General features: G+C 39.3%; 1 protein-coding gene across 6 annotated transcripts in view; it reads left to right on the top strand.

The window, feature by feature from the left end:
* Positions 1–27887, top strand: part of CTDSPL (CTD small phosphatase like) — an 84639-nt gene that overhangs the window by 34344 nt on the left and 22408 nt on the right. For 2 of the 6 annotated variants that reach the window (XM_071734612.1, XM_071734610.1), the window contains 3 exons: positions 14807–14961; positions 22116–22148; positions 25602–25655. In XM_071734612.1, the coding sequence (XP_071590713.1) occupies positions 14807–14961; positions 22116–22148; positions 25602–25655 (242 nt within the window). Of the gene's footprint in view, positions 1–14806; positions 14962–22115; positions 22149–23701; positions 23901–25601; positions 25656–27887 lie in introns of those variants that run through there. The other 4 variants (XM_071734613.1, XM_071734614.1, XM_071734616.1 and 1 more) reach the window with 4 other exon arrangements.

The raw sequence follows: 27887 nt of genomic DNA on the forward strand, positions 1-27887 counted from the left end.
AGGGAGAAATCCTTAAGGTTGCCTTCTAAGTGTTTGAATGTAGGCTTCATATGATTTAATTTCTATGGGTCTGTGTGCTTGGGATTTTCCACCTTATCTTGAGTGCAGTACTGGATGGGTCAGCTGTTTTGGGCTCCTGCACAAGATCCTCAGCATCTTCTCTCCCCTGAGCCTAACTGGGACCCCTGTGAGTAGAAGCACTGGTCATAAGGCATGGATCCTGCCTCCCTAGAAGGTGGGGTGTAAGTGCTCTGCAAGTCCTGGCTTTCTTTAGTGCCAAGAACACCAGGATGGTGAGATCTGGTTAGTGTAAGGGGTGAAAATCTGGCTCTGGTATCCCAGGAATGAGAAGGATGCAGAATGCTGGGGATAATATTGTCTCATGATGTAGTAAAGAATCTGCTCACCTCACCCTCACCACTGCAGTGGTGAAGAAAAGCAGTTTTGGTTTTTTTTTTTCCAGATGGGGCAAAGAGCAGCTGATCTGGAAGTGTTCTCCATAAAGAGCTTGGGCAAGAATGTAGGTTGAGGATCTGGGCAAGCTGTAAAATCAGAGTAATTTCTGTTGCATCATGCCTTGGTTATCTCTTACAATTAGTACAGAGGTACATCATGAAGGAGAAAGCTAGGAAAGGGTTTTAATTTTCTTAATGTCTGCAAGTGCTTTTTTTACCTTCTCGTATGCTGCCTCTCTTATGCTGTGATCAATATCACAAAAATCACAGAAAATTAAGGGTTGGAAGGGACCTCAAGAGATCACAGAGTCCAACCCCCCTGCCAGAGCAATATGTGGCTTTTCTTTGGGGATAACAGGAGTGGGTTTTGTAAACTGGATCCACACAGTCACAAATTTCTTCATTTTTGCTCTGGTAAACAACTGTTACTGTACTGGTTTTGGGTATTGGTTTGTTGGGTTTTTTGGGGGGCTTTTTTTTTGTTTAGAATTCAGAAAACAGTTCATTTTTAACTTCTCCATACTTGTAGTCCTGAAGAACACTGGTTACTTAACATCTTCAGTTTTTATACACAGGTCAGTTCTAAATACTTTCTTGTGGCTTATCTGTAAAATAGCAAGTGGCTCACTTTCTGCTTTACAGGATTGTTAGAAATGAAATATTCAATTGTGTGCATTCCTTTTAGCACAAAGTTTAGGATATTTCAAATAGGTCCAAAGTACTTGATCATCTGAGTGTTTGGAGAAACAATTAAACATGTCTGCAGTTGTTGCAACCTGCAGCTGAACTGTCAGCTTGGTAGAGGCATCTAAGTACATGTTTAAGGCACCTAAATTCTTTTTAAAATATCCCCTTCTGTTAAGCTTAATGGAATAAGAACACTTAATTTATTTTGATTTTTTTTTTATTATTATTATTTTTTATTATTATCTGAATTTCTAAACAGTCAACAAAATGTGGCTTTGTTCTAGAAAGGAATTCCTGGATGCTGGGCAAGTTTTGCTGCTTTTTTTTTTTTTTTCTGTCAGAACTGTAATAACTTTATCATACAAAGCTTGCAGTTCTCTCTTTTGTTTCAGTCTTAATCTAGTTTCAGCTTTCTGATTATCATATTTCCAGGTGGGAATGTACTGCTGGTAATGGTCTGGGAATGCTGAATTGGTGAAAGGATCTTCAGTCCAAAGTACATGGTCAGAATTGCTAGGAATTCATATTCTCTAACTTACTTCAGTTGAAAATACACTTAATATTAAGCAGTTTCTGCAGTTCAGAGTGTTACAGCAGCTGCTGGCACTGGTAGAATTACCTTATAGCCTGTTACCATTCCAGGCTTCTTGATTCTTCATGTGAAATGCTCCCATTTTTTTAATGTATGTATAACTTATCAACTTGCCAAATAAATTAAGCTGAACACTTTCTTAAAGATGGTTTTGATATTTAGTTCAGCTTTGTGTTTTATTGTGACACATACCCAGTCAGTAAGGAAATAAAAATCTCTGTATCAGACTGAACATTTTTAAATAATGTCAGATGTGTGTTGGTTTTGGCTGTTCCTTCCTCTGCAGTCAGTTGTTTTGCTGGGGATTTTATGTTTATTTGTTTTGCTTTTTTGTTTTGCTTTTTGGTTTTGTTTTTTGCAGTTGATCAGGATCCAAATAGACATTTACATGTTTTAAACTTAATACAAGTCTAAAAAATTACAGTGTGTATCCTGCTGGCCTTTTAAAATGTGTCCCAGGGAAGAGGAGCTTGGAGGCCACGGAGAGCAGAACTTGTGCTTCACCAGGGCTTTTTTTTTGCAAATTATTAATGAGAATAATTTGCAGGATGCTTTTGTGGGTTTGTTGACATCTCCCCTTACTTAGGAGTGTAACAATAGGTGCTCTGATACAGAAAAATAAACTACAGCTTCCAATTTTTGTGAGAGATACCTGGTAGGGCTGCTCTTCTGCAGGTGATACTTCCATTGAATTGAAAACCTGATGTTGTAATTACTTCAGATTTAATATAGTTGAATATATTGAGATCTTCTTGAAAACATTAATTCAGCAAAATTCTTTCTAGCTGAGCTGCAAAATCTTGAAGAAAAAAAAAAAGAAAAAATAAAGTTGCAAGCAGTTTTCTCCCTGTAATATACACTTGTGTTACGTGTCCATAATTATTTTAAAAAATATTTTATGAAGTGTAATCTGAGTAAAATCAGCTCTGTGAAGCTAAAATAGGAGAAATTAGAAGCTAAAAGGAGAAATTACTTTAGCAACAATTCCCTTAAGTCAGCTTCTGTCCCAGCAGAGACCCTCAAGTGTCTGCAGGATTTCTGCTTGAGAAACCCTCAAAACTGAAGATGCAACAATGATGTTGATAATCAAAATCTGATGTTTTGATTTTGCTCCCAGAAGCACGGGATCCAAGTGATGTACTAAGAGCTTTATGTTGGCTGAACCTTGCTTTCAAGAACATTTTTTTGTAATTAGAAACAGCTACTACTTTTAGATTAAATTAATGACCGAAGGTAATACAGTGATCCAGACAAAGTCTCCTCTTCCAAATGGGTGGAATTCCTCTTTTTTTTCCTTTGTGTCTGTGTTTCATAATACAGAGAAATTTGGGGAGGGGCAGGTAGGAAGGGGAAAACCAGTAACTGGTTGAAATAACAGCATCTCTATTAAAGTCAGTGTCTTTTTGATGTTATGCAACTTCTATTTTTGTTCCAAAGAAAGAAGGTAAATATTTCATAAGTAGTCATGCATGTTCCTTACTCCATTAAGACAGAGAGTCTTTTCCATGAATAATACTGTTTTAAGTGGCTTTGGTTCTGTCAAACGTGTTACCAGGAACACCATTTTAAATGTGTATTATTTTTGTGCAGAGTTGGTGTTTTATGAGGATTGCACTCAGTATCAACAAAACAGCAGAGATTTGGGAAAAATAAGTGGTAATTGCAAATAGGAAAAAAAAAAATAAATTCTAGTTTTATTTTTAGTATCAGGGGTGTATCTTTGGATGAGTGATTTCCCTGGTAGGAACGAGACTCAGAGCCTGGCCTGAAGTATCCCCAGGGAGTGAATGAAAAATTTGTAAGGGCTAAATGGTGAAACAAGACTTCTCTTTGCAAGGAAGCACCCTTTAACAGCATTTTTGCAAGATGAATCTGTGAAAGAAGAGCTGTTCCTAGGAAAGAGGTGAGAAAGCTTGCAAAAATAGATTAATACTTTAGATTTGATGTCTTGCTGAAGTACTTGCTGCAAAAAGTGCAGTTGGGCATGTTTCTGTCTCTATGGGAACATCTTGCAGCTATATTTAGGAGAAGTAAATTAAGCTTATTCTCCCCAGATGAGCGAGGGTTTGGTAAAGGCTTGATTGGAAGTGTAGTCATGTTTTTAAGGGGAAAGAGAGAAGAATTTCTCCTCCTTTTGAGTTTGGTGAACTGCTTGTTTTACACTTCTCAAGTCAAAAAAATCCCAGTGCTGTTACCTGTGGTGTGGGACCTGTTTGTAGCAAGAGACAGAAAAAAAACTCATCTTAACTTCACAATTTCAGGTTGTTTGGCCATTAGGGGGAAAAAAAAGGTCTCAACCATCTGTTAATGAAACTGAACAAAGTTGATAAGGAAATGAGCTGATTAGAGATACGGTGCCTGGCAATATATCTTAGCTTTGGATCACTCTTTGACTTGAAATATTCATTGGATGGGTAAAATACGTGGGGCAAGTGGATAGCGTGGAGTTTAACATCCTGTACAGTGCCCATGGAGCACAGAAAAAAGGGTTTTCCAGCTTCAATATCTTCACACTGATTCCATGGTGTAGCTTCCTAAGGAAAACACGGCCTGGTGTGTGTCAGTGCCACGGGCGAGTGTCTGTCTGTACATCCGTGCTGTGTGTAACATGAAAAAACTCTGCAGATGGGCTTTTCTTGGGCTTTTCACTCTGTTTCACTCTTTTCACCAGTAAAATAAAAACTGGTGTGGGTTTTTTTATTTTACAGCAGCTTTGAATGCCATTAATGTGTGGGGAGCAGAGCTGACTGCCTGGGCTGTGCCCGCTGCTCGCTCGCTTTTCCGGTGTTTTAGCTGCTCAGGGTTGGGTGAGTTGTTCTTTTCTGCCTTTCCCACCCCTTTACACGTAAGCACAATCCCAGGCAGAGCAGATTGGATACTGTACATATTTTTGCTCTATAAACACATGCTTGTTTACATTTGCTTCGTTGCCATTTTGACTCTAATCCTCTTCCGATGCCAGAGGGTATCAGCCGTGACTAACAGACTCCCAGATTCTGCCATTTTGACCCCGTGTGCTGCTCATGTTTCCATGTGTTTGCTTCTCTTTTGCCTTCCCTCCCAAGTCTTTAACAATTTATTATTAAATATCTTCCAGGATTTAATGGGGCCCACCTGGGAGCCATTCAGAAGAGTCAGGATCCACATACATACGCACTGGTTACTAACTCTGTTACTGTAGGGTTGAAGACAAACTTCAGTGCTGAGTCCTTGCTCTTTAGTGCTGCACATAAAATGGAAATAAAATAATCCCGTTTTGCAAGGATTTTTCTATAGAAAATCCATTTCTGGCAACAGAAATGCTTCAGTTTAGTTCTGTTGCAGCTTGTAAGAAAACACGAGAAAAGTGGTTGGAAAAAAAAAAAAAAAGGGAAAAAAGAAAAAAAGTGGGGGGTACTTAAAATAAACCCTCTGACATACATGCAATTACTGCTCACTTCCAGCACCCTCCTGAAGCTCAGCATTGCAGATTTTGGATCTTCAAAGGTCTTTGCAGATCCAGCTTCACAAAACCTTGACATTCCCCAGCACTGCGAAGGCATCGAATTCTTTTGATCAGCAGAAGAGGCCGGTTTGGATTCATAGGCCACATCTGCTGGTGAACTTTGTGCAGTCTGCCTTTTTAAATTTTTTTTTTTTTTTTTCTTTCTTCCCTCCCCCCCCCCCCCAATCTTTTACTAGAAGAAAGGTTTGTTTGTTGGCTGCCTGCTCGGGGCGGGACAGGAATGTAATGCATGCACAGCCCGCGCAGTATTTCCTGTTCAACTGCTGCTCCAGACCTCAGTGCTGGGAAAATCTCCAGATCCAGCAGCTCAAACAACGAAGAAGTGCTGCAGTTTCTAAAATGCTTTTAGACTTATTTTTTCTTTGTTTTGTTTTGGGTTTTTTTCCTTTTTTTCCTTCTTTTTTTTTTTTTAACCGAGAATACATACATTTTTTTAAATGAATCTTCACAGCGTTTTGCTGCTTTAAATCTGTCAGATTCTATGGGTGTTGCTTCTGTGCTGTTTATAAATTCCTGTGGCTCTGAAGCACTGTAGGTGCAGCGAGATGGCTCCATAATGTCACTGCAAAAAGTTATGTTTATTTAGTGGCATAATTCATCTCTATAATGTTGCCTGTGTAGTTCACTTAGCTGGGTTTTCCATCCAGCTAAAAACAGGGGTTATCTTTTGGTACTGGAGCTCCTTTTGCATTATTTGCTGTATTTTGCTTTGCCCTTAAACTGTTTCAAAGAGTTGCTTTGGCATTGCATTGATTTTGCTTAAGAAGGGAAATCTTTTCTTTTACCAAAAGGACAAAAACTTTGAGCTTGGTTGCTTCTCCCAGTGGATATTAAGCTCCAGTGCTGCATCCTTGCCTTGTGTGCATGGTGAAAGTGATATCAGGGCTTTTTCCTTAAAAAAAAATTTCTTTTCAAAGTAGCTTTGCTCCTTTGTACATGTGGCAGCTCTGTTTGCATTTCAGACTGCCAGCTGATAGAAGAGCAACTTAGGGGAGGTGTGGCTAGTTATTTATTTTATTTCTAATTTTATTTATTTTTTTTAAAGCAGCTGCATGTTCTGAGAACTTATATCCATAATCTCCTCTGGAACATGTGCAATGCTGTAGCATTTCTCAAAAAAAAAAAAAAAAAGCAAATGTTAGTGAAAGGCTCAGTTGTGAACTGCATGTATGTGCATGGATGCATTTTTAAAAGTTGTATATCCTTATAGCACCTTTTTTAGGGTGTTCAGCAGCTGGTTAGTCCTGTGTGAAAAGGAAGCAAGTGTACACAGGGCAGCCTTGAAGACCAGGGTGCCTTTTACAGGCCCTTGGTCCATGATGTTTTCTTGCAGGGTGCCTTGTGCTGACCAGGTGGATGGTTGCCAGCACAGGACAGGTACCAAGGAAAAGCTCAGAGGTTCTTTTCTAGCTCAGAGCAGGCTGGGTGGGCACATTCAGCTCCTGCTTAAACACTGTCTTCTGCTTCACTTGATGGAAGGCAAAGGTAGAGCAGCCCCTTGGCTCATCCTGCCAGAGGTGTTCCTGGATTTGGGCATCTCCTAACTTCTGCTTTGTGTTTCAGCCATCTTCTGTCTCTGGATGTTGCAGTAGCAAGCAATACAGGGACAAAACCAGAAGTGCTGAGGGTCAATTATTTCCTCTCTGGCTCACAGGGACACCCTGCTTTTCAGTTTGGGTTTTTTGAGATACAGATCCACAGCTGCTGCTCCTCAGAATTGGAAGTGCTTTTGGTGTAACTGTGCTTGGCTTCTCAAGCACCAGGGGATGAAAGGACCTGGCCAAAATCTCCACTTCAGCTTTGAGGGTACTTAGCTCAAAACATAGTCCAGTGGGTTGTTTAGGTTGTTAAAACAGTTCTTTTTCAGCTTAGTTATGCCATGGGTGCCCCTGAAGCAATGGATCTGACTTCAGTCTTGCAGCTTGAATAGAGGAAGGAGTTTGGCCTTTGACAGATTTCATGTCCTTTAACATCATTGCATTTCCTGGTAGCAACCCACCCCATTTTTTTGAATGCTGCAAGACACTGGTGTTCAAATCATGGCTTTTGTGAGAGCCTGATGCATATGGTACAAAGGCTATTCCATCAATCTGTGTGGATGTCCAGCCCAAATTCAGTGTGCAGACTGAACCAACTGCTTTATGGGTTTGGGATTTGGGATCCATGAAGTTCATGGAGCCTTTCAAGGATCTTTGGAGCCTTTTCATGATTCCTTATCCCTCCTTGTCAGTCAAGAGGCTTCCTGTGTAGAGTTCTGCACATTTATTTGCTTTCCCTGCTGATGCATCACAGCCTTGCAGAGGGGCAGCAGTGCTGAGTTGTCAGTCATCTGTTTGAAAAGGGACTTCAGAATTTTTCTGCTTTTCATCCTTAGAAAATGAGCATCCAGCAGCAACGGCACGTATTTAATTCACCCAGATTTGGGGACTGGAATAAATAATTTATGTAGGGCAAAAGGAGTTCTTCAAGCTGCTGCAACAAAAATGTTTCACAAGCTTTGGTTAGGTAGAGGTCTTTTTCCTTCATAGAGCTTAAATTAATATTCATCCCAATGATTTTTCTCCATTTGTCCTAGGTACTATGTGAAAGGGTATTTTTAGAGGAATTTTGCAGGTATGGAAAGCAAACTCTGGTGTTCTGATACCCAGTAGGTGACTTTCTCTTTGAATAAGATGTTCCTGTGTAACCATTTAATCTTAGCATACAGGTCCAACATCTGAAGTTGCTTTCCAAAACATGATGGTAAAGTTCAATTTTTCTTAAAGTTCTTAAAAGTTCATAAATTATTTTGAGAATTTCAGGTCCAAGTGCAGTGACCTATGTTAAACAAATTAAAAGTAAGATAAAAAAGATATTAGCTCAAAAATAAAAATAAGTTACTTGGTTATTGCCATGCCACCAGCTCCATTCCAGAGCAGGCTACTAATGCAGTGTCTGGGAAGGGGCTTGGTGGGAGGATAGATAAATGTTTTGGAAAGATTTTTCTTTCACTAAAGTAGCCTGGGATCCCTCCCTTCAAGTAAACAATTTCAATGGAAAAAAACCCAAAACCTTAAGTTGATTTAATTATGTTTGGGGGAAGGAAAGGAGTTGCTAGCTTGAGCTGAAATGAAGATAATTTTGGGGTGTATCATGCTGAATATGAACAGAGCAATTTGCTTGGTTTATACCTGACTGGGGAAGGGTTGTTTCAGGTAGGTGACATTGCTGGTACTGCTGTGTTTTCTGCAAAGGTCACATGGAAGAATAAACCTTTCAATGATAAGCTGCAGATGGCATTTAAAACCAAAGTTATGTGGGCATCCAATGCAGATTTGGCATTGAGTATTGTAAAATAATTTCTATCCCGGGCAATACATCCCAAAAGTAGGAGCTGTATAAACAAAGTGTTCTGCTACTTGAGTCATGTAGGATACAAAATATTCTTTTCCTAGTATTTCAGGAAGATTGGGAAAGTATGTATCTCTTAATCATGTACAAATTTTGAAACTGCTGCCTTTTGAAGAAAGACTTTGTTTAATACCACTTTATTCTGACTTGCATCATTCCATTTTGTATTGTAAACAAACTTGTTAGCAGAGGGCTCATGATACACAGATGTTCATTTTATTGCATTTAGCAAGTTCTCTAAGCACATGGAAAGTCTCTTCATTACCCAGTTTATATTATTAGAGGGGACTGGCTATTGCATTCATTTAATTAGGGAAAAATCAGCAGTAATTAGCTCACTCATGTGCTGCAGAGGGATGGGCTGCATTAGGAGCCCTTCAGTCATCTCATGGTGGTTTCTTCTGTCGTGGCTGTGCAACAGTCTGTAATTTCATGTAACTACAGCAAAATCTGAGGGGAGAAGCCCTCAAGTAAACTTTTTTTAGAATGCAGTGCAGGAGGGAAAAGCTTTTTCTTTACTGTGTAACTTGTGCTGCTGTTGGGAACATTCTGAAGGGAGAACAGCAGCACAATGCTCTGCTTTCATGGGATGCTTTGGGTGAAAGGGGGCTGGAAAAGATGCTGCAGATCCCTTGAGTTAGCATGTTCTTGTATTAATTTCTGTTACAGCATTTGTAACATTTTGGGGGTGGGATTTTGTGTTTTTCTTCTCCCTGTTCTCTCTGTATCAGCACCCAGTGTGGTATCTCCTTTCCAGGCTTTTGTGATTGCAGTGGTTTATTTTAAAACTTGCCTTTATCCTCAGGCTTAGGGGTGCTGTGTGTTCATCAGGACTTGTCCCAAGACCTTGGCAAGCACAGTTCCTGTGGACCATCTTTGACTTCCAGAAACTTGCAGGCAATTCAAGAAATAACTTACCCATGAACAGACTTCAGGCAGTGAGGTTTGTCCTTAGAAATAGCTCAAAAGAGCATCTGGAAATTCTAGGTGAGACTTGGCACCTTCAAATCAGGGGAAATCTGGACCAGAGAGACTTCCCTTCTGGCAGGGAGAGCTGTGTTCCTGTTTCTGACCCTGCCTGCAAATAATCTTCAAGAAATACATGTAATTTCACAAAATATTTCCCTGAAAGCTCTTGCAGACCTCCACGAGATCCCCGGGGAAGAAATTCCACTGGGATCTGTGCAGTCTGCTCTTCAGTGTACTCTTAAGCTATATGGAAAGGGGAAGAAGGAAGTAAGGCAGCAAAAATTGTAAGGGAAAAAATGTATTTGTTTATGCACGGGTGTGAATATCTGTGCAGGGATGTACATCTTGTATATAGATTTAAAACTTAACTGTGAAGAGTCGTGGGAAGGCAACATGATTTGGAATGGTTGGCCTCTAGAGTACCAGATGAAAATAACTGCAGATATGCATAAAATTTTCTGCAGGGGAAGAGATAAGAATTCTTGCATTGGCAGTGAAGCCTGAAATACCTACTAATGAAGAGATCTTGATGTTATAACAAGATCTTCTGAAAAAATCACATTAGCACATTGTTGTAATATGTAAATAAGGCATTAGGAATTATTAGAAAAGTAGGAGAACAAAGCATTGTGTGGGTGTATAAATTCATGGTGCTTTATCCTTTCATCCTGGATATTGTGTGTTGTTCTATACCCCCTCCTCCTGCTCAAAAATGTGAATTAGTGATGGTACAAAGAAACAGCTGAGCTGTTGGCTGAGCTGGGGACCTTCTTGCCCCAGGATGCTTTTGGCATGAAAACCTGGGGTAGGTTCAAAACGTGGTGGGATAAAGTCACAAAAGAAGAATTATTTGAGGACTGTTGCATACCCAGTTGGGTAAGGAAGCCCTTAAGCTGCTGTTTCAGTGCATCTGGGATGGTGCTAAGGGAAAGTTTTACTCTGTTTTTTCAACTTCTCTGCAGATATCTGCTGGTTACAATCTCCTCAGCCTCCATGGCTTTCATACTGTGAAGTTACTTGGTCTGGGCTTTTTTGGTATGCAGTGTCTGAGTGTGTGGTATGCAGTGTTTAGGATTGGAAAAGGTCACTTGAAGTTGTCTTCAGTGTTCAGAGGTGGTGGGGCAATGGGAATAGTGGATGCTGGAGGAAATCAGTTCCAGAAAGCCAAGTTATAACTCTCAAAAGATGGAGGGGGACAGGAAAAATTCCTCTAAATTCCAGATGCTGGATGCTGCTCAGACATGCAGTTTAGATAATTGAGTTTACTGCTCTGCTATCATAACTGCCTGGTCTTACTTACAGGCTTACAAGAAACACTTGAGTTTTGTCCTCTGCCTTTTTTTTTTTTTTTTTTTTCCTCTTTTAAATTTCCTGGCATCCAGAATGCTTGAATTTATGGTAATCTTTCAATACTAATGCTTCTTGACATTTTTGGAGTTACAGATGTTACCTGTATGTACTGTCAGCACTTCAAGAAAAGAAAAAGTAGCAAAGAGCACAACTACTGCCTTTGGTCCAGTACAACTAAGGAGGGAGAATCCATTTTCTGTGATGCACAACACTTCCATAATTGCTTAAAATGAGATAATGGTGCAAAATCTTTTCCCCATATGGAATTCCTGTGTGTGTTAATTCTGCATGGCACATAAAGCCACTCGAGAACCTTGCTGCCTCCAAAATTGTAATGGATTAAGTCACAGTAGAGCCTCTGTTATTTAAACCCCCAGATATCTCTCTACAAATTTCGATGTTGTTTGAAAGACCTGCTTGAAACAGGACTCTATTATGAGTAGCAACATTGCCAAGATTAAAAACAACATGAAGGAATATTTTTCCTAGAACAAGTATTTCACTCAGCAAACACAAGTGGCCATTTTAGATGTCTAACAAATTTCAAGGAACACAAGAATTCTGAAATGATTTGGCCAAATCAGTAGTTTTTCTCTGAGTGCTTTTTGAGCGTTTGCACATTATTTACTCTCTTTTCCTGCCTTTTTATGCTGAAAAAATAGAACTCTTGGTTCCTGAGTGGTTATGCTGTTCCTGTTCATCTGGTGTGCAGCTGAGGCTTTTTACCAGTTCATGAATTTAAAAGCAGACCTGAGGAATTGCTGGAGATGAGGAGCTGAAGTGTCTCTTGGCCACACAGGTCCCTGCTATCAACTTCTCTGTTAAAATACTCCAGTTGTTCCTGGGCAGAAATTCTCTTAAAAAATAGAGATTTCATCCTCTAATCTGGTCATCAGGCACTTCAAATATCTGGGCCATCCATGGTCTGATCTTCAGCTTTATGAGGTTTGAGGACAAACAGCAATGTTTAGGTAAATTTTTGCCTACCATGCAGTTTGTATTCAGTAACCTCTTGAAGACTCAGCTCAGAACTATTCTGCAACATTTCTTATGCAAACATTTGGCAATTAGTTTTTCTTGCTTAACACTCTTAACTTTTTATTAACTTCACAGAAATCGATCCTGCTTGAAGATCGACTTTAAACCCAATGTAGAATACAAAATGGACTTTATTACAAAAAAATGCAATCTTGGCCTTGCAAGGCCATTTTATACATAAAAATTGTTTGCAGAATGAAACTTTGTGTTCCATTCTTGTATCTTATGAAGTCCAGGGAAACCCAAAACTTTCTGATACCCCTAATGTAAGAGTTTTTCTATTTTAAGCCTTCAAATTTGCTGTCAGATTTTTAAGTAGAGGCTGAAAACAAAATTATGAGGGAGGTTCTTGTGGCACCAGCTGTAGGGAACAGGGCACACAGCAATCTGCTTCCCATTCAAATGTCAGCATGTTGCAGTGTTTAAGGGGGTCAGAGAGTTCCTTGTCTGGATGAGATGTTGCAACAAACAAGTTGGAGGCTTGAGTGCTGTGTTGAAAAAGTCCTTCAGAGCTGCACAGGCATCCTTTGGGGATTTGTAAACGTGTGTTTCTGCAAATTTGCTGCAAACAGAACGTGCTATTTTGAGAACGTGCCTTTTACTGTATCACATCCCACCAGTGGCCAGAGATCTGCATCTGTGTTCTGTTGAACTGGAGTATTGAAAAGCAGTGATGAGATTGGGTTCAGTTTACAAGAGTCTTAAAAGTAATGAAACGCTTCCTTAAACACAGACAGATGCAAATCTGTGCTTTTGTTCTGACTTTTATTCTGTTATCTGAGCACTTTTGGAAAGTTTCTACAACTTACTGAGGTTTTTCTTACCAGGACACTGTTCCTTATTAGCAGCAATTAATGACCAAATCTGAGCGTTGCTCAGCCCCTGAAGGTGGAAAAATATTCTAGCAAATAGGGAAATGCAAACTGTATGGAGAACAGAATATTACAGTTGAACCTGTTAGACACCTTGCAGGTGCTTTAGGAGGAGAAAATACTGATGTTCAGTATCAAAATCAGAAGATTCTGTTTTAAGTTTCAGAGAATACTTGAAAGTTCACTCAGTATCTGCACCATGAGACTTTCTTGTCAATGCCCATGCATTTCAAAGGTATCCCAAAATTATTCCAGGGGAGATTTGGTCTGTTTCATACAAAACTTCTCTCCCACTGAAATTTTCTTTATATATAAATTATTGTGTTACTTGTATGCCTTGATTGCACTTGGTATGTTGGCAAGTATCAGGAGGGAGGTGGTGAATTATATACTGATGTGTGTAATGGGACTTATTAAATATTTCACCCTTTAAGTTTGGGATAGGGGAAGAGTTTTGTTCCTTCTAATGCAGAATCTAGATAAACTCTGTTGTGTAGGGTGCTGCAAAACTGGTGCTGCACCTTTCATAGCATCCTTTTTTCTCAGTGTAATCCACTTCTTAAAGTCTGCTACTTTGCAATGCTTTGCTGCATAGCTGTGCAAAAAAGAATAACCTGTTTGGGCTTGTTTGTGTGCATTTTAAATGAAATAATTTGTTGACTCTAAAAAGGAAGCCTTTACTTTCTGTAGTCTGAAAATATTCCTCTGCTCAATGGGAGGGTAAGTGGCTGCCTCAGCCAGAGTAATCAGAGTAGTAGTAGTTATAGTAAGTTATAGTAAGGCATTTATTTACAAGATGCTCCTGATGTGGCTGTGTCTCAGTACCAATAGATTCAGTGCCATGTGCTGCAGGGCTGCAGGCAAAAACATCAGAGGAAAAGGGCTGTGCAGAAGGCACAGGATGAGAAGGGTGTCCCTCCCCTTGGCAGGGTGCTGGACCTGTTGGGTATTTCACTCTGATGGAGGAAACCAATCCTTAGAGCCAGCAGCAGACTGATAAAACACTTAGTGATCAAAGCAAGTGTTACTTAAAATATTCTAAAACATTTTCCCAACTTTTTTTTTTTAATTATTATTATTTTAATCTCCTGGCAATCAGATCTTGAACATACTGACTCTTAGGGAAGTGACTGCAGATGTTATGTGCATTTCTCTCCTGCAAACTGTTCATTTTACCTATGCTTTTTAGTCTTTAAAAATGCTCCACTTGCTTCCATTGAGCTGGATGTAATTTTTTAATGTTTTCTTGTTGTTGCTTTTTTTTTGGCGGGGGGGAGGGGGTTTGGTTTGTTATTTCTTGGGTTTTTTTTAAATCATTTTAGATTAATAAGCAAGTAAATAGAAGTCCTGACCTTTCTTTTCACTCTGTAACACCAGACCTGCTCCTGCAGCCAGAGCTGCAGCCCCCAGTGCTGCCTCTGTGGTGTTTTCTGTCCCCCAGTGCTGTCAGACAGTACCAGAGGAAATTCATAAAGATCTCAGATCTTTTTCTGACCCTTGCAGGAGTTCAGACATTCCCCATGTCATTGTGTATTTGGCCCAGGCATCAATAGGCATTAATTTCATCCCTTCCATTATAGATGGGTCCAGGGGTGTCATTTCATGTCATTTACAGCATCTACTTTGGCTATTTCCAGGAAGACATTCAGAATAATGTCTGAATGTGGCAAGATTGGTTGTGCAGAGATCCAGGTTGGTTAGTGAGAGGCTGATGTTGTCAGGGAAGTTTGACAAGGAAAAAAAAGAAGTGTTGAAATGCAAGGAAAGGGGTCTCAGTGTGATGGAAAATCTCTGTGGGGTTACATTAAGATTTAAGAAGCAATTCTGCTGTAATAACCAAGCTTCTTAAATTGAATCGTTGTGTATCTGCTAAACCAGGTCTGTGCTGCATGAATTGATTTCTCTGCTGCATGAATTTATTTCTCTTTTTTTTTTTTTTTTTCTCTAGTGTCCCAATGTAATATCAGCTTGAAGAAGCAGAGGAGTCGAAGTATCTTTAGCACCTTATTCTGCTGCTTTCGTGACTACAATGTCGAACCACCATCTACCAACAGCACCAGTGCTCTTCCTCCTTTGGTGGAGGAGAATGGAGGACTTCAGAAGGTCAGCCTTTAATCTTATTTTGCTGTCATGCAGGTCTTTCATAACTAATGTTTAACTCCTTGTTGCTCTCCAGGTTTCCCTCCTGGGAAACGTGTTATGAGTTAGTGGGAAAGAAAATTACTATTTTTATGGTGAACTGCAAATTTTATCTGTCCAGCTGCAATTAGCTTATCCAGGAAGGGTATTGGCACTGTAGGTTTTTACAAGCAAACAGCATTTAAAATCTGAGCAAGGCATTTTAAAAATTTGGACTTGCCATAGTGCTTCAGCTGTGGAGTTGTCTCTGGCTTTGATTCTCTCCCCTGACTACAGGAAGGTTAAAATGTGTCCAGTGAAGCATAGTGGGACAATTTTTAATGTCAGTTGGAAGGGTTTCCAGTGACATAAAAATAGTACAAAAAATGGGAGAACCATAATTTCTAGGACCTGAATCAATTCACTGATATTTATTGCACACCAAGTCCAGAGGTATCAACTTCTGGCTATTTTCCCAGGTTGTTATGTTTGGTTTCCCTAATAAGTTAAATTAATATAAACACTTAACACTTCATTGTTACTTTCATTGAGCTCTAGAAATTATACTGCTTTGCTACAGTCATTAAAATCACAACACAAATAATTTTTAAATCTGATTTTGTATTGTATTACTGATACAGGAAATACAAGAATACATCTTTTCCATACCATGTGGTTTCTCAGCACACTCCAAACTCCCATTAGTGCTATACTTCTAATTGGAACACCACTCTTGTCCCATTTTTCCAGGACTTAAAAGGATTTTAAGTACAGATGCATCCATCCTGGGGAATAATAGCAGAAATTGAGACATCTTTATCTTTTCAACCTTCTGCTCTTCACAGCAATTTTTCAGATTTGATGTAATTGATTTCTTCCCTACCTTGTCCACTCCATTTTTGTTTAGTTTTGCATTTTGCTGGTTAGGGTTGACATGCACAGTATCAAGAGCAGAGGAACTGCTGGGTGAGGGAGAGGAAAGGAAAATAAATGAAAGTGACTGAAACCCAAACAGGTTGGGGAGGGTAAAAGCTGAATGCAGGACTTCATGCAGAAACTGCTCACACAGAGGTAAAGTGCACTGAAAATTCCAGTGCCAAGAGGAGGAGTTGTATGTGTATTTTTAGGCTTCTTTTGGTAGCCAAAGTGCATTTTGACAGAAAGGAGGAAAATTTAGCCTGGATGTGCTAAAGGGAAAGCTGAGGAGCATGTAGCATGTATGCACATGTTCATCTGAGTAACAGAAGGAATAGGAAACTTAAAATTCCCTTTAGGAATAGGAAGGAGTAGGAAACTTAAAATTCCCACTCTAGTGGGGAATGGGAAGGAGGCAAAAATGAAGGTACCAGCACAATTACAACTGAGAGAAAATGGGAGTTCATTAGAAAGAAAAACATAAGGAAGAGTTTGGGAGGGGGGTTTTCTGTTAAAAAAAAAAAAAAGTCAGTGGTTTTCAGACTTGAGCATTTTGTAGAGCACTTAATTGCTTTCTATATATATCTCATGCCTTGAGCAAGTGGTTGCATGTGTTCACACAAGTTTCCATCCTCACCCTGTGCTACCTCAGTGAGCAGTTTGGAAGTTGTGTAATGCTCCTACATCAGCCCAAGACAAAATTCATAAAATTACCAGACTGCACTTAAATAGTTTAAAAGCTGAAGGAATATGTTAAAAAGAGTAAAGCAATGCATTTTCTTCAAATAGAATGAGAGGCAATCAGATATGTGCAGTTTTTCAGAGAAGAAATCAAGTAGAGCCAAGCTTTTGGGTAGTTCTGAAGTGAGTGCAAGTATTCCTGTGACATTTCTATTTTAAAGGCAATCATACTGCAGAGTAGTGAGCTCTATGTGAGTTTTTATGTGCTGTTTTTATTTCAAGTGTTAATAACATGGTTGGTGTAAGCAGAAAATTCTTTCAAATAAAAACAGCACTGAAGATTTGGATGTATTTCAGTATGGTTACAGTGTCAGGCTTGAATGCTTCACCAGGAGAGCTGTGTTTAGAACTGAGCAGGCTGCTTGGATTTGACTGAGTTACACTGAGCATCTTGTTCAGATGTAGAAATGATAAGTAAGTTGGAAAAATATATGGCACAGTGGGTCTCAGGTTCTAAATTGTTGAAATTAAATGTCAAGGAATGACAAAATTACCTGTCCTAGGAAAGGAAAGAAAATAAAGCCTGACAAACACACTGCTTAATTTCCTCTACTGTTAAATTAAAGCTCTTCTTGCCATTAATCCTGCCTGCTAAATTAAGAATAGCTTAAATTTGCTGAGTTGCTGTTGAACTGGTTGCTTACTTACATCTTGCTGTCCTCCTTGTATGCTATATTAATTATTTATCTCATCACAAGTGACCTCTGGCCAAGGCCCAGTCAGTTCCTGTGTTGTGACCCTTTCCTTCAAAAATGGAAACAGAAAGTTGCCCAATAATGTTAAATAGTTACCACTGGAAACTTGCTGTATAAAATGCCTTCCTTGTGCTTTCCTTCTGAATTTACTGTTCAGTAGAGTTGCTACGTGAAAACTGGTGATAAAGACTTCAGAGGAAGGAAAGGAATGGAGAAAGCTTCACAGGGAATTCAGTGTTTGTTCAGTGCTGCTTCTGGAGTATTCTTGAAGTGAATGTGACAAGTTAATTTCCTTCTAATTAGGAGACTCCAGTCTTTAAATGCTAACCTGCTGTAAAGGAGGGAAAGCAGGGAAGAGCATTTTCTAAAGTAATTGAAAGCACAGTTCTGGAATTCTGTTCAGAGTGGTTATATTGTGTGATTTAATTTTAATTATTATTATTTGCTGGAAAAAATCAAATCAGTGCCTCAAATTAAATCATTTAGTATTTTACCAAATGATGTGACTCGATTATGCCTGGCAAGGCAAGTGTCATATCACTGCTTTCTTCCAAACTGAGCATGGTTTTGAATAAACAGGGGTTTTCAGTGCTGACTTCTGTTCCCTTAGTGGAAAAAAAATAAAAAATAAAAAATTAAGAAGCCCAAATTTTAAAGTATTGAGTTCACTTTTAAACCTTCTACTCACAGAGCAGCTGCTTGTGCAAGTGTGACTCTAATACTGGTAATGAATGGTCTATTCTGTCTCTAAAGTTTCAATACAGCATTTTTCAACAATAACTTGTATTTACTGAAACTCTGGTATATTTGTTTTTCTTAAAATGCTGCAGCTTTTCAGTGCAGCACAAAGTGGATGCAAAGATGTAATATCCATTGCAGTGGGTATAACAGCCTGGATGCCAAGCCAGATGTGTCATTGGGAGCACAAAATGTTCAGCCTCACAAAATCATTCCTAAAGTTTTTCCTGCCTCACTAAGACCTTCCAGCCAATTTTTGAGTTGTTTTTTGGGTTGTGGGGTTTTTTTAAGGGCTGGAGTGTTGGGAGAAGGCAATGTTTTTTCTGGGTTTTTTTCAGCACAAATTCAAATTTCAGTTTCTGGTTTTCAATTAGCAACGTCACTCAATTCGTGTGTTTTCTGGGCATGCTTCTGGGTGCAATTTGGTTTTGTGGGTTTTGGTTTTTTTTTCCCTGGGTAAGTTTGTTACCTGGGTTTTGATGTGTTTGCACTACAGGTTTCATCTGTGGGCTTCAAGGAGCTACCTAGATAGGGAAAAGTGAGAAAAAGTAGATGCCAAGTGGCTCTGTCTTCCTTTCTCCTTCAGTCGTGGTGGGTGAGGGAGCTCTGACAAGTCTATCAGCACTTTGCCATTTCATTTAAAACCTACTTCCACTGGAGTCATCCCTGCTTGTGTTTCACAGTCAGATAGAAATCTGGCAGAGAGATGGCTCCTCTTCAAGATGAAGCATGAATGAGGAAAGGTTTTTTTATACTTTGATTAGAGGAGAAGATCTTGGTCCGCGCTCAACAGGGAAGAGGACAGAATTAGAAGAAGGTTTATTCTGGGGCAGCAGCTGCCCTTGCTGCTTTCCCTGTTAATGGAATGAAGCCAGAAAAGGTCAAGTCCTTGAATTTCCACCTCACCCATATTAACCACCACAAAAGTTAAGTCTCCTCCCCACTGCTTTTTGCTACATGGGGCTCTCATCTCCAGGTGAGGCTGGAAACCGATTGTGACGTCTGCTGCAAGGATACCTGCTCATAGCACATGGGAAGGTGCAGGGCAAGGGATCTTCCCTGTATGCCATGTGAATAGGGTTCCCTAGAGTGAGGAAAAAAAGGGAAACCTTCTTGAGGTCTAAAGAAATATATCCTTCATGCAAGAGATGCAGAGCAGCAAGATGTGCGTGGACTCTTTGATGGAGAGGCTGCTGGCAAAATTCTTTCTGAAGCATCAGTCTCACTCTCTGGTGAGGAGGAATATGGCTGAGATTACAGTTAATAATAGTGCTCTTCCCCCTGATTAACCTTTGTTGATCAGAGCAAGAAAATTCCTGGTGTTTGGTTCTGTTGGTCACCATCAGCATGCAGGGCTGTTTAGAAAAGAAAAACCCCCTTTGCAAAGCTGTGTTTAGTTCCTCTGTCTCTGCCTGCTGACCTTCTTTGCCTCCCAAAAAAAGTCTCCTGTATCAAGAGACAAAGCTCAATAATCCAAGCCAATGAAAGAGTCAAATAGTAACTAATGATTATTTTTAAAGAACATATCAAGATCTAATACAACCTTTCTGTTAAATGAACTATTATGATAAATCTGTTATTCTGATCAGCTGCTTCTCTGAAGGGCTTATTGTTTAAAATGGAACAGTTGAATAGAATGAAATAGTTGAATCTTTTAATAGAGACTGTTCAAAAAAAAAAAAGCCCAAATAGTGTGGGCTGTCACTTGATGCTCCTTGATCCTGCCCAAGCCTGGGGACAGGCAGCATCAGTGAACAGGCACAGCACTGAAAATGTTCTCTCCAACTAAAAGTAGGTAGCTAGGGGAAGAGGTAGGATTCATCATCCTGGTTGTATCTATTGTGCCATACAAATAACAAACCAAAAGCAAACAAAACCTGATTTGAGTCACTGGACAAATCAAAAACTGATTTGAGTCACTGGACAAATCAGTTCCTGGGTGATCTTAGTGAAATTTAGCATTCTAGGAACAGCTTTGTCCTGTTACCAGCATCAGGAGCTCATGGAAAGACTTCAACAAATGCATTCATCTGTCATCTATTTCAAAGAACAGCATTATGATCTACTTCCCTTCCTGTTCCAAGGCACCAGGAAATGAGGCAGGACACTTTTTAAAAGTTTCCCACAGCAGGCTTGTTTTTAAAAAGCTTTTGCCTGTTCATAAGCACTAATGCTTTAGCAACAGACTTTTATATTTATCTTCCTGCTTGCTTTTCCAGTTGTCATCATTACTCTTCTGATTTTTGCATTGCTACTTTTAGGACACTAAGGAAATTCACTTGGCTTTCTTGTGGCTTGTTTCAAGAAATTTAAGGGAAAAAAAAAATTAAAAGTGAACAGTAATGCAGGTCCTTTTGCAGCTTAGATTCTTGATTCCCAATTAAGTCAGGCTTAACAGTAACACTCTGCAGCACTTGCTTCAAGAGATTGCCAAAATAGAAAGCACATCAGACCACAGTGAGTGCCTCAAAGTCTGTGGGAAAACCTGATGCCATGCACAGCTATATTTGTACCCAGGGGTCAGATAATCTTGTACCCCAACTGGGGATATGCCTTTACCTCTCAAATACTGTTTTCATCTGTTGACAGAAGAGGAGCTCCAGTTGTATTTTAATGTTTCTATCACTGCATTAAAAAAAAAAAAAAGGAATTTTTCAAAAAAACCATCAAGTTTTCAACCTGTGCTCTGCCTGCATAACCACATCCTCGATAACAACTTGATCACTGGCCAGCTAATCCAGCTCAGATTCACTCCTTTCTCACTGATGTTCCACAAACAGGGCATCAACGTACTGAGTTATCTTCTTTCTTTCCTTTTTTGCCATTTTATCTTGAGGAAAACTTGGGTTCCTACCATGTTTTGTTTGTTTTTGTAGAAACGGGGTATTTTTACTGAATTAAACTTCTTGATAGTTCACGGTTCCCCAGCTTGCTTCATTGGCTTCTCTGGATTTTGGTCTGTCTTTGGTAAAGAATTCTGCTCTTGTAGCACTAAAAAGTGGACTTGCAAAATAATACTGAATTACTTCACATTGTTAGTGATGTGTCAACACTGGATTAGGCTCCAAAAGAAGTCAGCACAGGACTTTTTCAGCTGGAAGAGAGTGTTGTAATGTTGAAAGCAGTTCTTTTAATAAATAGGCTGCTGGTAGGCAGAGCCTCTGTTGTCCAAGTAATTAAAGAATGCAATCATCAGCCCTGTCAATAATTGTGCTAGAAAGGTCAGCTTCCTCTCTTTTTCTTTTTTTTTTTTTTTTTTTTTTTAAGTGTGCATTGCCCACCAGAAAACAGATACTTGTCTTTTGACAGCTTGAGAAGATCAGAAAATACAATTCCTGCTTCTCAAAATGTCTTAAATATTGAGCTGATGACCCTGTGCCCAGCCTTCTCCCTTAGGAAGCTATAAATGAAAGTGTCTTTGTCTCCATATGTCAGGTCCCAGGATGAGAAGAAAAGGTCAAGTTGGCCAAGACTGTTTTGCCTTCTCCCAGGAATAATAAGAAAGTGAGACCATGGGAAGAGCACTGATACTGTTGCTTCTTTCTAGCTGAAGAAAGTGGGATTCCTTGGATTAGTTTATTGTTGTCCTGTCCTTCTCAGACATTTTGCTGGTGCCTCAGGGAAAATGCTGGGGCTTTTTGAGGCAATTCTTTCAAGTGAAGTCAACTTCAAGGCTTCTGCCCTGCTACCGAAGTCTGGCTGAGCCTCTTGTTGCTGTAGTGAAAACACACAAATATACCCATTAATAGTTCTTAAAGCTGAAAAAAATGACAGTAAATACAGGTACTTTCTGATAATCATCTCTTATTAATCACAGCATGGGTTTTACCAGTCCAGTCTCCTAAAAATCATAAATGCCAATGTACTAACCAGTCATTTCAGCAACTAAAATGCAAGATTCTGTTTTTGTTTTTTTTTTACCCTGTTTTTTGAATACTTTGAACTTTGGTTTAAAATGTTTGAGTACTACATTTACTGCTTCAGACCTTTGTTCTACCCTTTAAAAGCCATTACCCTTACAGTGATTTTTTTTTTTTTCTTTTTCCCCAGGGTGACCAGATGCAGGTCATGCCTATACCAAGTGTATGTATTTTTATCCCTTTTTCTTTTAATAATTTTCATAACTTTTGCTTTGATCCATCTTATGTTACAGTCTAACAGGTCTGTTTTGTGTTGCATGTTAACAAAAGGATTTTATGTTCTGTCTGCAATGTTGTGTACTCAGAGATGAATTGAACTGTGCATGTGGTACAGGGACTAAAAGAAGAGCTTGGGTTTTGTGTGGTTTTCATCTTGCATCTCAGTGACATTAATTTCTTAATTCTTCAAAATCATTTTGAAAAGGGGTGAAGTAGTCTGAGAGCTGAAGTTGCTTATTTTGCAGAGACAAAAGGTGGCTCATCATCACTGGGGGAGACACAGTTACAGAAATCTTTTCCTCTGATTTTTCCCTAAATTGCAGCTTGAAAATGGAAAAGTTAGAAACTGCATAAATTGTTCAAAACAAGCCACTTCAGGGAAACAGAAGAGTACACTGACCATGACTGCACTCATTGGAGATGATGCTTTCATATCAGCTGCTGTTTTATGGGCCTTAATATTTCTGCTTATCTTCCCTATATTAAGCTTGGAATGCCATTTGGCATCAGAATTATTTTACAAAACTAAATAAAAGGAAGAAGAAAAACAGTTCTTCAGACTGAAGCTTTTAATTTGATTAGATTTAGCTTTTTTTTGGTCAAAAAGCTGCTCTTTTCCTCCTTGTTTTTGTATGTGGATGAAGACTTAAATCTGGAAGTACATTTTTGAGCTCCTTTGCTGCTGATCACATTTTATTATTGCAGAGTTTTCCAGGAAATCACAGTGCTGGTGTTCCTGACACAGCCCTCTTTCTTAGGATAAATGGTAGCCCCTAAAGACCTGAATATTCCCCAAGAAACCAATTTTTTCTAATTTTCCTTTGCTTCTCATGTAGCCCAACATCACAAGACCTCTTGTAAGCTCCCTGTCAGTGCTGCAGCACAGCATCAGGAGATCACTATAATTGTGCAGATCACTTCCTACCTTCACCACTTTTTCTTGGATTTGAGAACTACTAGAAATGACTCTTTATTCTTTACCTGTTATTTCTAATGTATTTCTAATATTACTTTCCATATGGCTCATGCATGTTAGCATGCATGTGTGTATGCATGTGCATGCATGTAATTTGTATACATGCAAGTCTGGAAATAGAAAATTTTGGATGTATGAAAATAGTGACTTCTAAATTACTTTTCCATACCTGCCAGATTCTATTTGGTGACTGTAGTTGCTCTCCCAGTAGTAATTAAAATGTAAAACATGTTCTGGCTTTGCTCTGACCTGGGTTAAAATTTTGAGTGTAGGTATTAATGAAATAATTCAAACAACACAACATTTAGAAATCAAACACCTTTTTCAGATCAAACATGCAATGAGATATTTTGCTAGAACACCTTCTTGGCCATCTTAAAGATCTGTTAGATTTGAGTAGTGGTAGGTAGGAAAATTCAAGAAGAGGTGTTTTTGGGGGTTTGTTTGGTTGCTTTTTTTTCCTTTTTGTAGCTCATCTGTATTTTTGCTGACACGTATTCCCAGCACTTTAACAAGGCAGTAAAATTCACTTATCTTTGCAGTCATGAGGTAGAGTTCTCAGGTAGCAGGTGACTTTAAACACACTCCTTCTTCTTCTCCCATGCCACCTGATGCCTTCTTCCAGCAGGACATGCAAGTTGTTGTCAAGCAACCATGGCCCACAGGCAGTTGTGTGACATTTACTACCCCAGAGTGTTTCTGGCTGTCAGACAGAATCCAGTGAGTATGTAATAGTCTAAATAAAGAGAGAAGTGAGCTGCCTTTGGAGACAGTGGGTAGGAGTAAAGATGCAACATTACATTAGTTAAACACCTAAAATTGCAGCTCTCCCCTGCCAGTCTTATTTTAGGGCTGTTTGTCCTGAGTGCTGGAACCCAGAGGTTTGCCCTGAGACAGCTCTGAACCTGGGTGTTTAAAACCCATTTATGCAGAAATTCATGATGCATCCATGATGCAGAGGTCATGGATGAGAAATAGGCCTTTAGAACTGGATGTATTGTGCATGCCAGGAGAAAAATCTGGTAAACAGACACAGAGTGGGAGCTTGGTCAAAATTAAGCTGGATATTTACATTTTATAGGGCTCACTGCAAATGTAATCACTTCCAAGTGTTTAGAGAATTTCTTAGTGACTCCACTCGCTGCTCATTAAACTTCCAAGTTGAAGCCTGCAGTCAAGCTCTGAGGTTTTCTGGTGCTTTTTTTGTGCATGTGTAAAATCTGACAGTCTGCTGAGGTCATCTGTTTGAAAATGTCCATTGCTTTATGTACATGCGTGTGAAATCAGTGAAGTTCATCTTGTGCTTAGTCAGATTTTTCCTGTATTAATTGCACTTAAAAACTGGAGTTAATGTGAATTTTCACTTGGTTATTTGATAGAGATATTGATTGCTTAGCAAGAAACATTCCAGCTCCAAGTAAGGTTCTCCAGGAAATAAAAACAGTGCAAATTTGTTTTATTTTAAGATTAACTTTATTCTGTTTGTATCTCTTATTCTGAAGCTCTTTTTAGATAAGGCAGAGATTAAATAGCAGCACAATTGATTTTTTTTCCCTATTACTGCAAAATTATTTGGTTTTAGGGCTGAAATAAACACACAAAACTAGAAAAAAACCATTATGAGCTGGGCAGAATAGTAATCTGAAGACCTTTGTGATAGACCTGTCTTAAAAATACATCAAGTGTAGCTCAGCACACCCAAGCTTTCCTGGATTTTCCTCAAGTTTGTTTGGAAAGGAATATGGCAGAGAAGTCAAAGTAGACTTGTAGCAACTGCAGCACTTGTTTTTGTTCTTTTGGATGAAAAGGTTAGATGGAAATACAAAGTCTTAATCATGCACCAGCTGCAGTGAGTTGGGGTAGCATTTTTTTTACTCAAAAATCCCAGTATTAAGGCATGATGCCAGAAGTAGCCCTCAGAATCCCTGCAGAAGTTAAATCTGAGTGCTGGGATGTTGGGGTTTTTTCACTTTTCCTCACCTACATTTAGATAATTTCTTCCTATAACCATTTCTAGGAAAAAAAAAAAAAATGTTAGGAGCTGCCTGGTTTGTAACAGGAGCTGGTGTCTTTTGGCAGCTGTTGTTTTAAGTGGGAATAATTTATCTTCTCAGAGTGTTTCTCTGCTGGGGAAGCTGTTAGCAGAGTGCAACCACAAAAGTGTGAATTGAAAGGAACATGAACAGCAAATGAAAGTGCTGCACAGAGACTGGACAAGGTCTCCAGTATAGAGAGGAAGTGGAGCTTATTAATTCTGACACTTATTTCAGTAGGGAAATGCAGGCCTGCAGGGAGGAAAGGTTATGATTGTTTTATGCAGTAATTTTCTGAAAGGTTTGTGTTGATCAGCTGTTTATGCTACAACCAAAAGTCCTGTTTTCTTGCCACCACCCCCCCCTTTTTTTTTTTTCTTCTTCTTAGGGAATATACTATTTCCACGGGACTGAAGCAGTGCAGCAGTCGTTTCACTACAAGGTCTGTTAAGCTAATCAGCCATGAGACCTGGCTGGAATGCATAAATCCCAAACAGTGACTAGTTTAAAAGCCTTAACTTGTATACAATTTATGTCTTGTTGGAATTGAAGACCAAGCTAGGACTTACTGAGATACCACGTGTTGTTTTTCTGCTGAGTTCTGTGGAAGTCTGCAGTCTTGCAGAGAGTATTACATAGTAAATGCAAGTTGCTGTTCACCACAATTAAATACTCTCAATGATCTTAGATACCTTTAAAGCTACCTTATTAAACAAAAGAAATTATCAAAGTTTCATAACTGTTCACTATTAAGTATGATGGAAATTACAACTGGTAATTGCAACTCTTCTTGGATATGTCTCCATCGGCGAGGAAATTAAAATGCAATATTAAGTAATGTTTGTTTCTGACTAAAAGCATTGTGGCTCTTGGCATGTGGAAATTGCTTTAGATCAGAAAGCTTGAAAGGCAAAACAAATGGACTGATACCCTGTGTACAAATCCTTTAAGTTCCTAAAGCCTCAAGAATGTCCTTGCTCCAGAGTCCTACACCAGATGTTAAGCAGTCTCGCAGCTTCTAGTGCCTTCAGCTTTGGAGTAGTTTCCTTCACCCTCTTGGAGTGTCAGGTGGCAAATGTGTTTTTAAAGCAGAAAGCAATGGAGATAACAGGTTTTGAAATGGAAAAATTAATTCCCTCATTTTCAAATGTGTGAACTGTTGAAAAAGTATCTTTGAAAATAGGATCAGGCTGAATTCAAGATGCCAAAGCTTGTTGGGAGGTTACTGAGCCCTAGGTGGGAGACTCTCCCCAGGAAAAACTTTGAGGTGCAGGGTTGTTAGGTACAGTTAGGTCAATAATTACACATTATCCCCTAAAGCAGTACTGAAAAGGGAGAGAAACTCCAGCAGTAACCAGCATTTCTGTGCAGGTACCACAGGGAAGCTTGTTCCTCTCCCAGCTCCTGTTTTGAGCAAGCAGAGCTGCAGCTGGATGAGGAGGATGGGAACAGGCTGTCTCTCACTCTGCAGTCAAGGAAATTGGGTTCTCAGGACTTGGAAGTTTCTCACATTATTTAGTGCTTGGTCTGTGTCCATCCCTTCCCTGATACCAGGTGTACTTGCTTCCAGATAAAAACCCAAAGATAGCTGTAATAGGTCAGTGCCTCTTCTCTTTCATATGCATATCCTTATATGACAGAAGATCTGTTTCCCAATATTTTCCATAGAGATTTTCAATTTGAAAAAAGAATTCACATAGCAGAAGAAATTGCTGGCTTGGAACTCCTTGTGCAGATTAACTTGGTCAAATGACCAAGTTAATTGAACTAAATACTGACACTCTTAAGAGTACAAAAATTAACCAAACTACTCTTTTAAAAAGTATGTTTAAGATTTCTTGGGATGCTCCTACCTTTTTCTCTTCTTCAAAGCCAAGAGATCAGTATTGGATCATGGGTTCTGAAGATTTTTGGCTTTGAATGGGTTTGATTTTTCTGTCAGGAGTCTCTATAGGTTGCAAGTCTGGATCCTTCTTATAAAAAATTCAGATTGGATGCCTTAGATTTTGAAATAAGAGGGGAAAGCCTAAATGCCTGAGATCTGATCTTACTTGCTGACTTGCAGAGGTAGAACTCAGGCAGTTGTGGAAGTAATGAATACACAGGACTGTCCATAACCCAGAAAGGGTGTGCTACAGATTTTGGGCTGGTTAGGTTTCTGTGATGCACACTTTACAGGCCTTAAGCAGCAATTCCTTTTTCTTAAAGGTCATTCTCAGATGTGTGCCAGGAAAACAAATGTATTAAGACAAGTGGCTTGTGAGCAAGGCAGATTCCATTCTGATAGCTGAAGAAACAGTTGTGAATTGTAGGGAACTAAATCAGTGTCAGTGAACACTCCTAGAAAACCCCCAATGCTTCTCCTTGAGCTAAAGACACTTTTATTTAAGACTGAAATCTTATTAGTTACTTCATTTAAACAAGAACTTCCTGAACATCATTGGCCAGCATCTGTCAACTTAAGAGAGCATCCAGAATCAATCTGTGGTTAATGAAGAATGTGTCCTTGCTGCTGGAGTTGTCACAGGGTGTTTGCCTCATGTTTGTCACCCACAGTCTGCACAAGGGTGGCCTCAGATCTCTGCAAGCACCTCTGCATGAGGCTGGTGAAAAGGAATCTAAAAGATTAAATGCATCCTTACCTGAGCAACATTGTCTGAACAGATACAAAGAG

This window comes from Heliangelus exortis, chromosome 2, assembly GCF_036169615.1.
Source record: "Heliangelus exortis chromosome 2, bHelExo1.hap1, whole genome shotgun sequence".
Classification (NCBI taxonomy): domain Eukaryota; kingdom Metazoa; phylum Chordata; class Aves; order Apodiformes; family Trochilidae; genus Heliangelus; species Heliangelus exortis.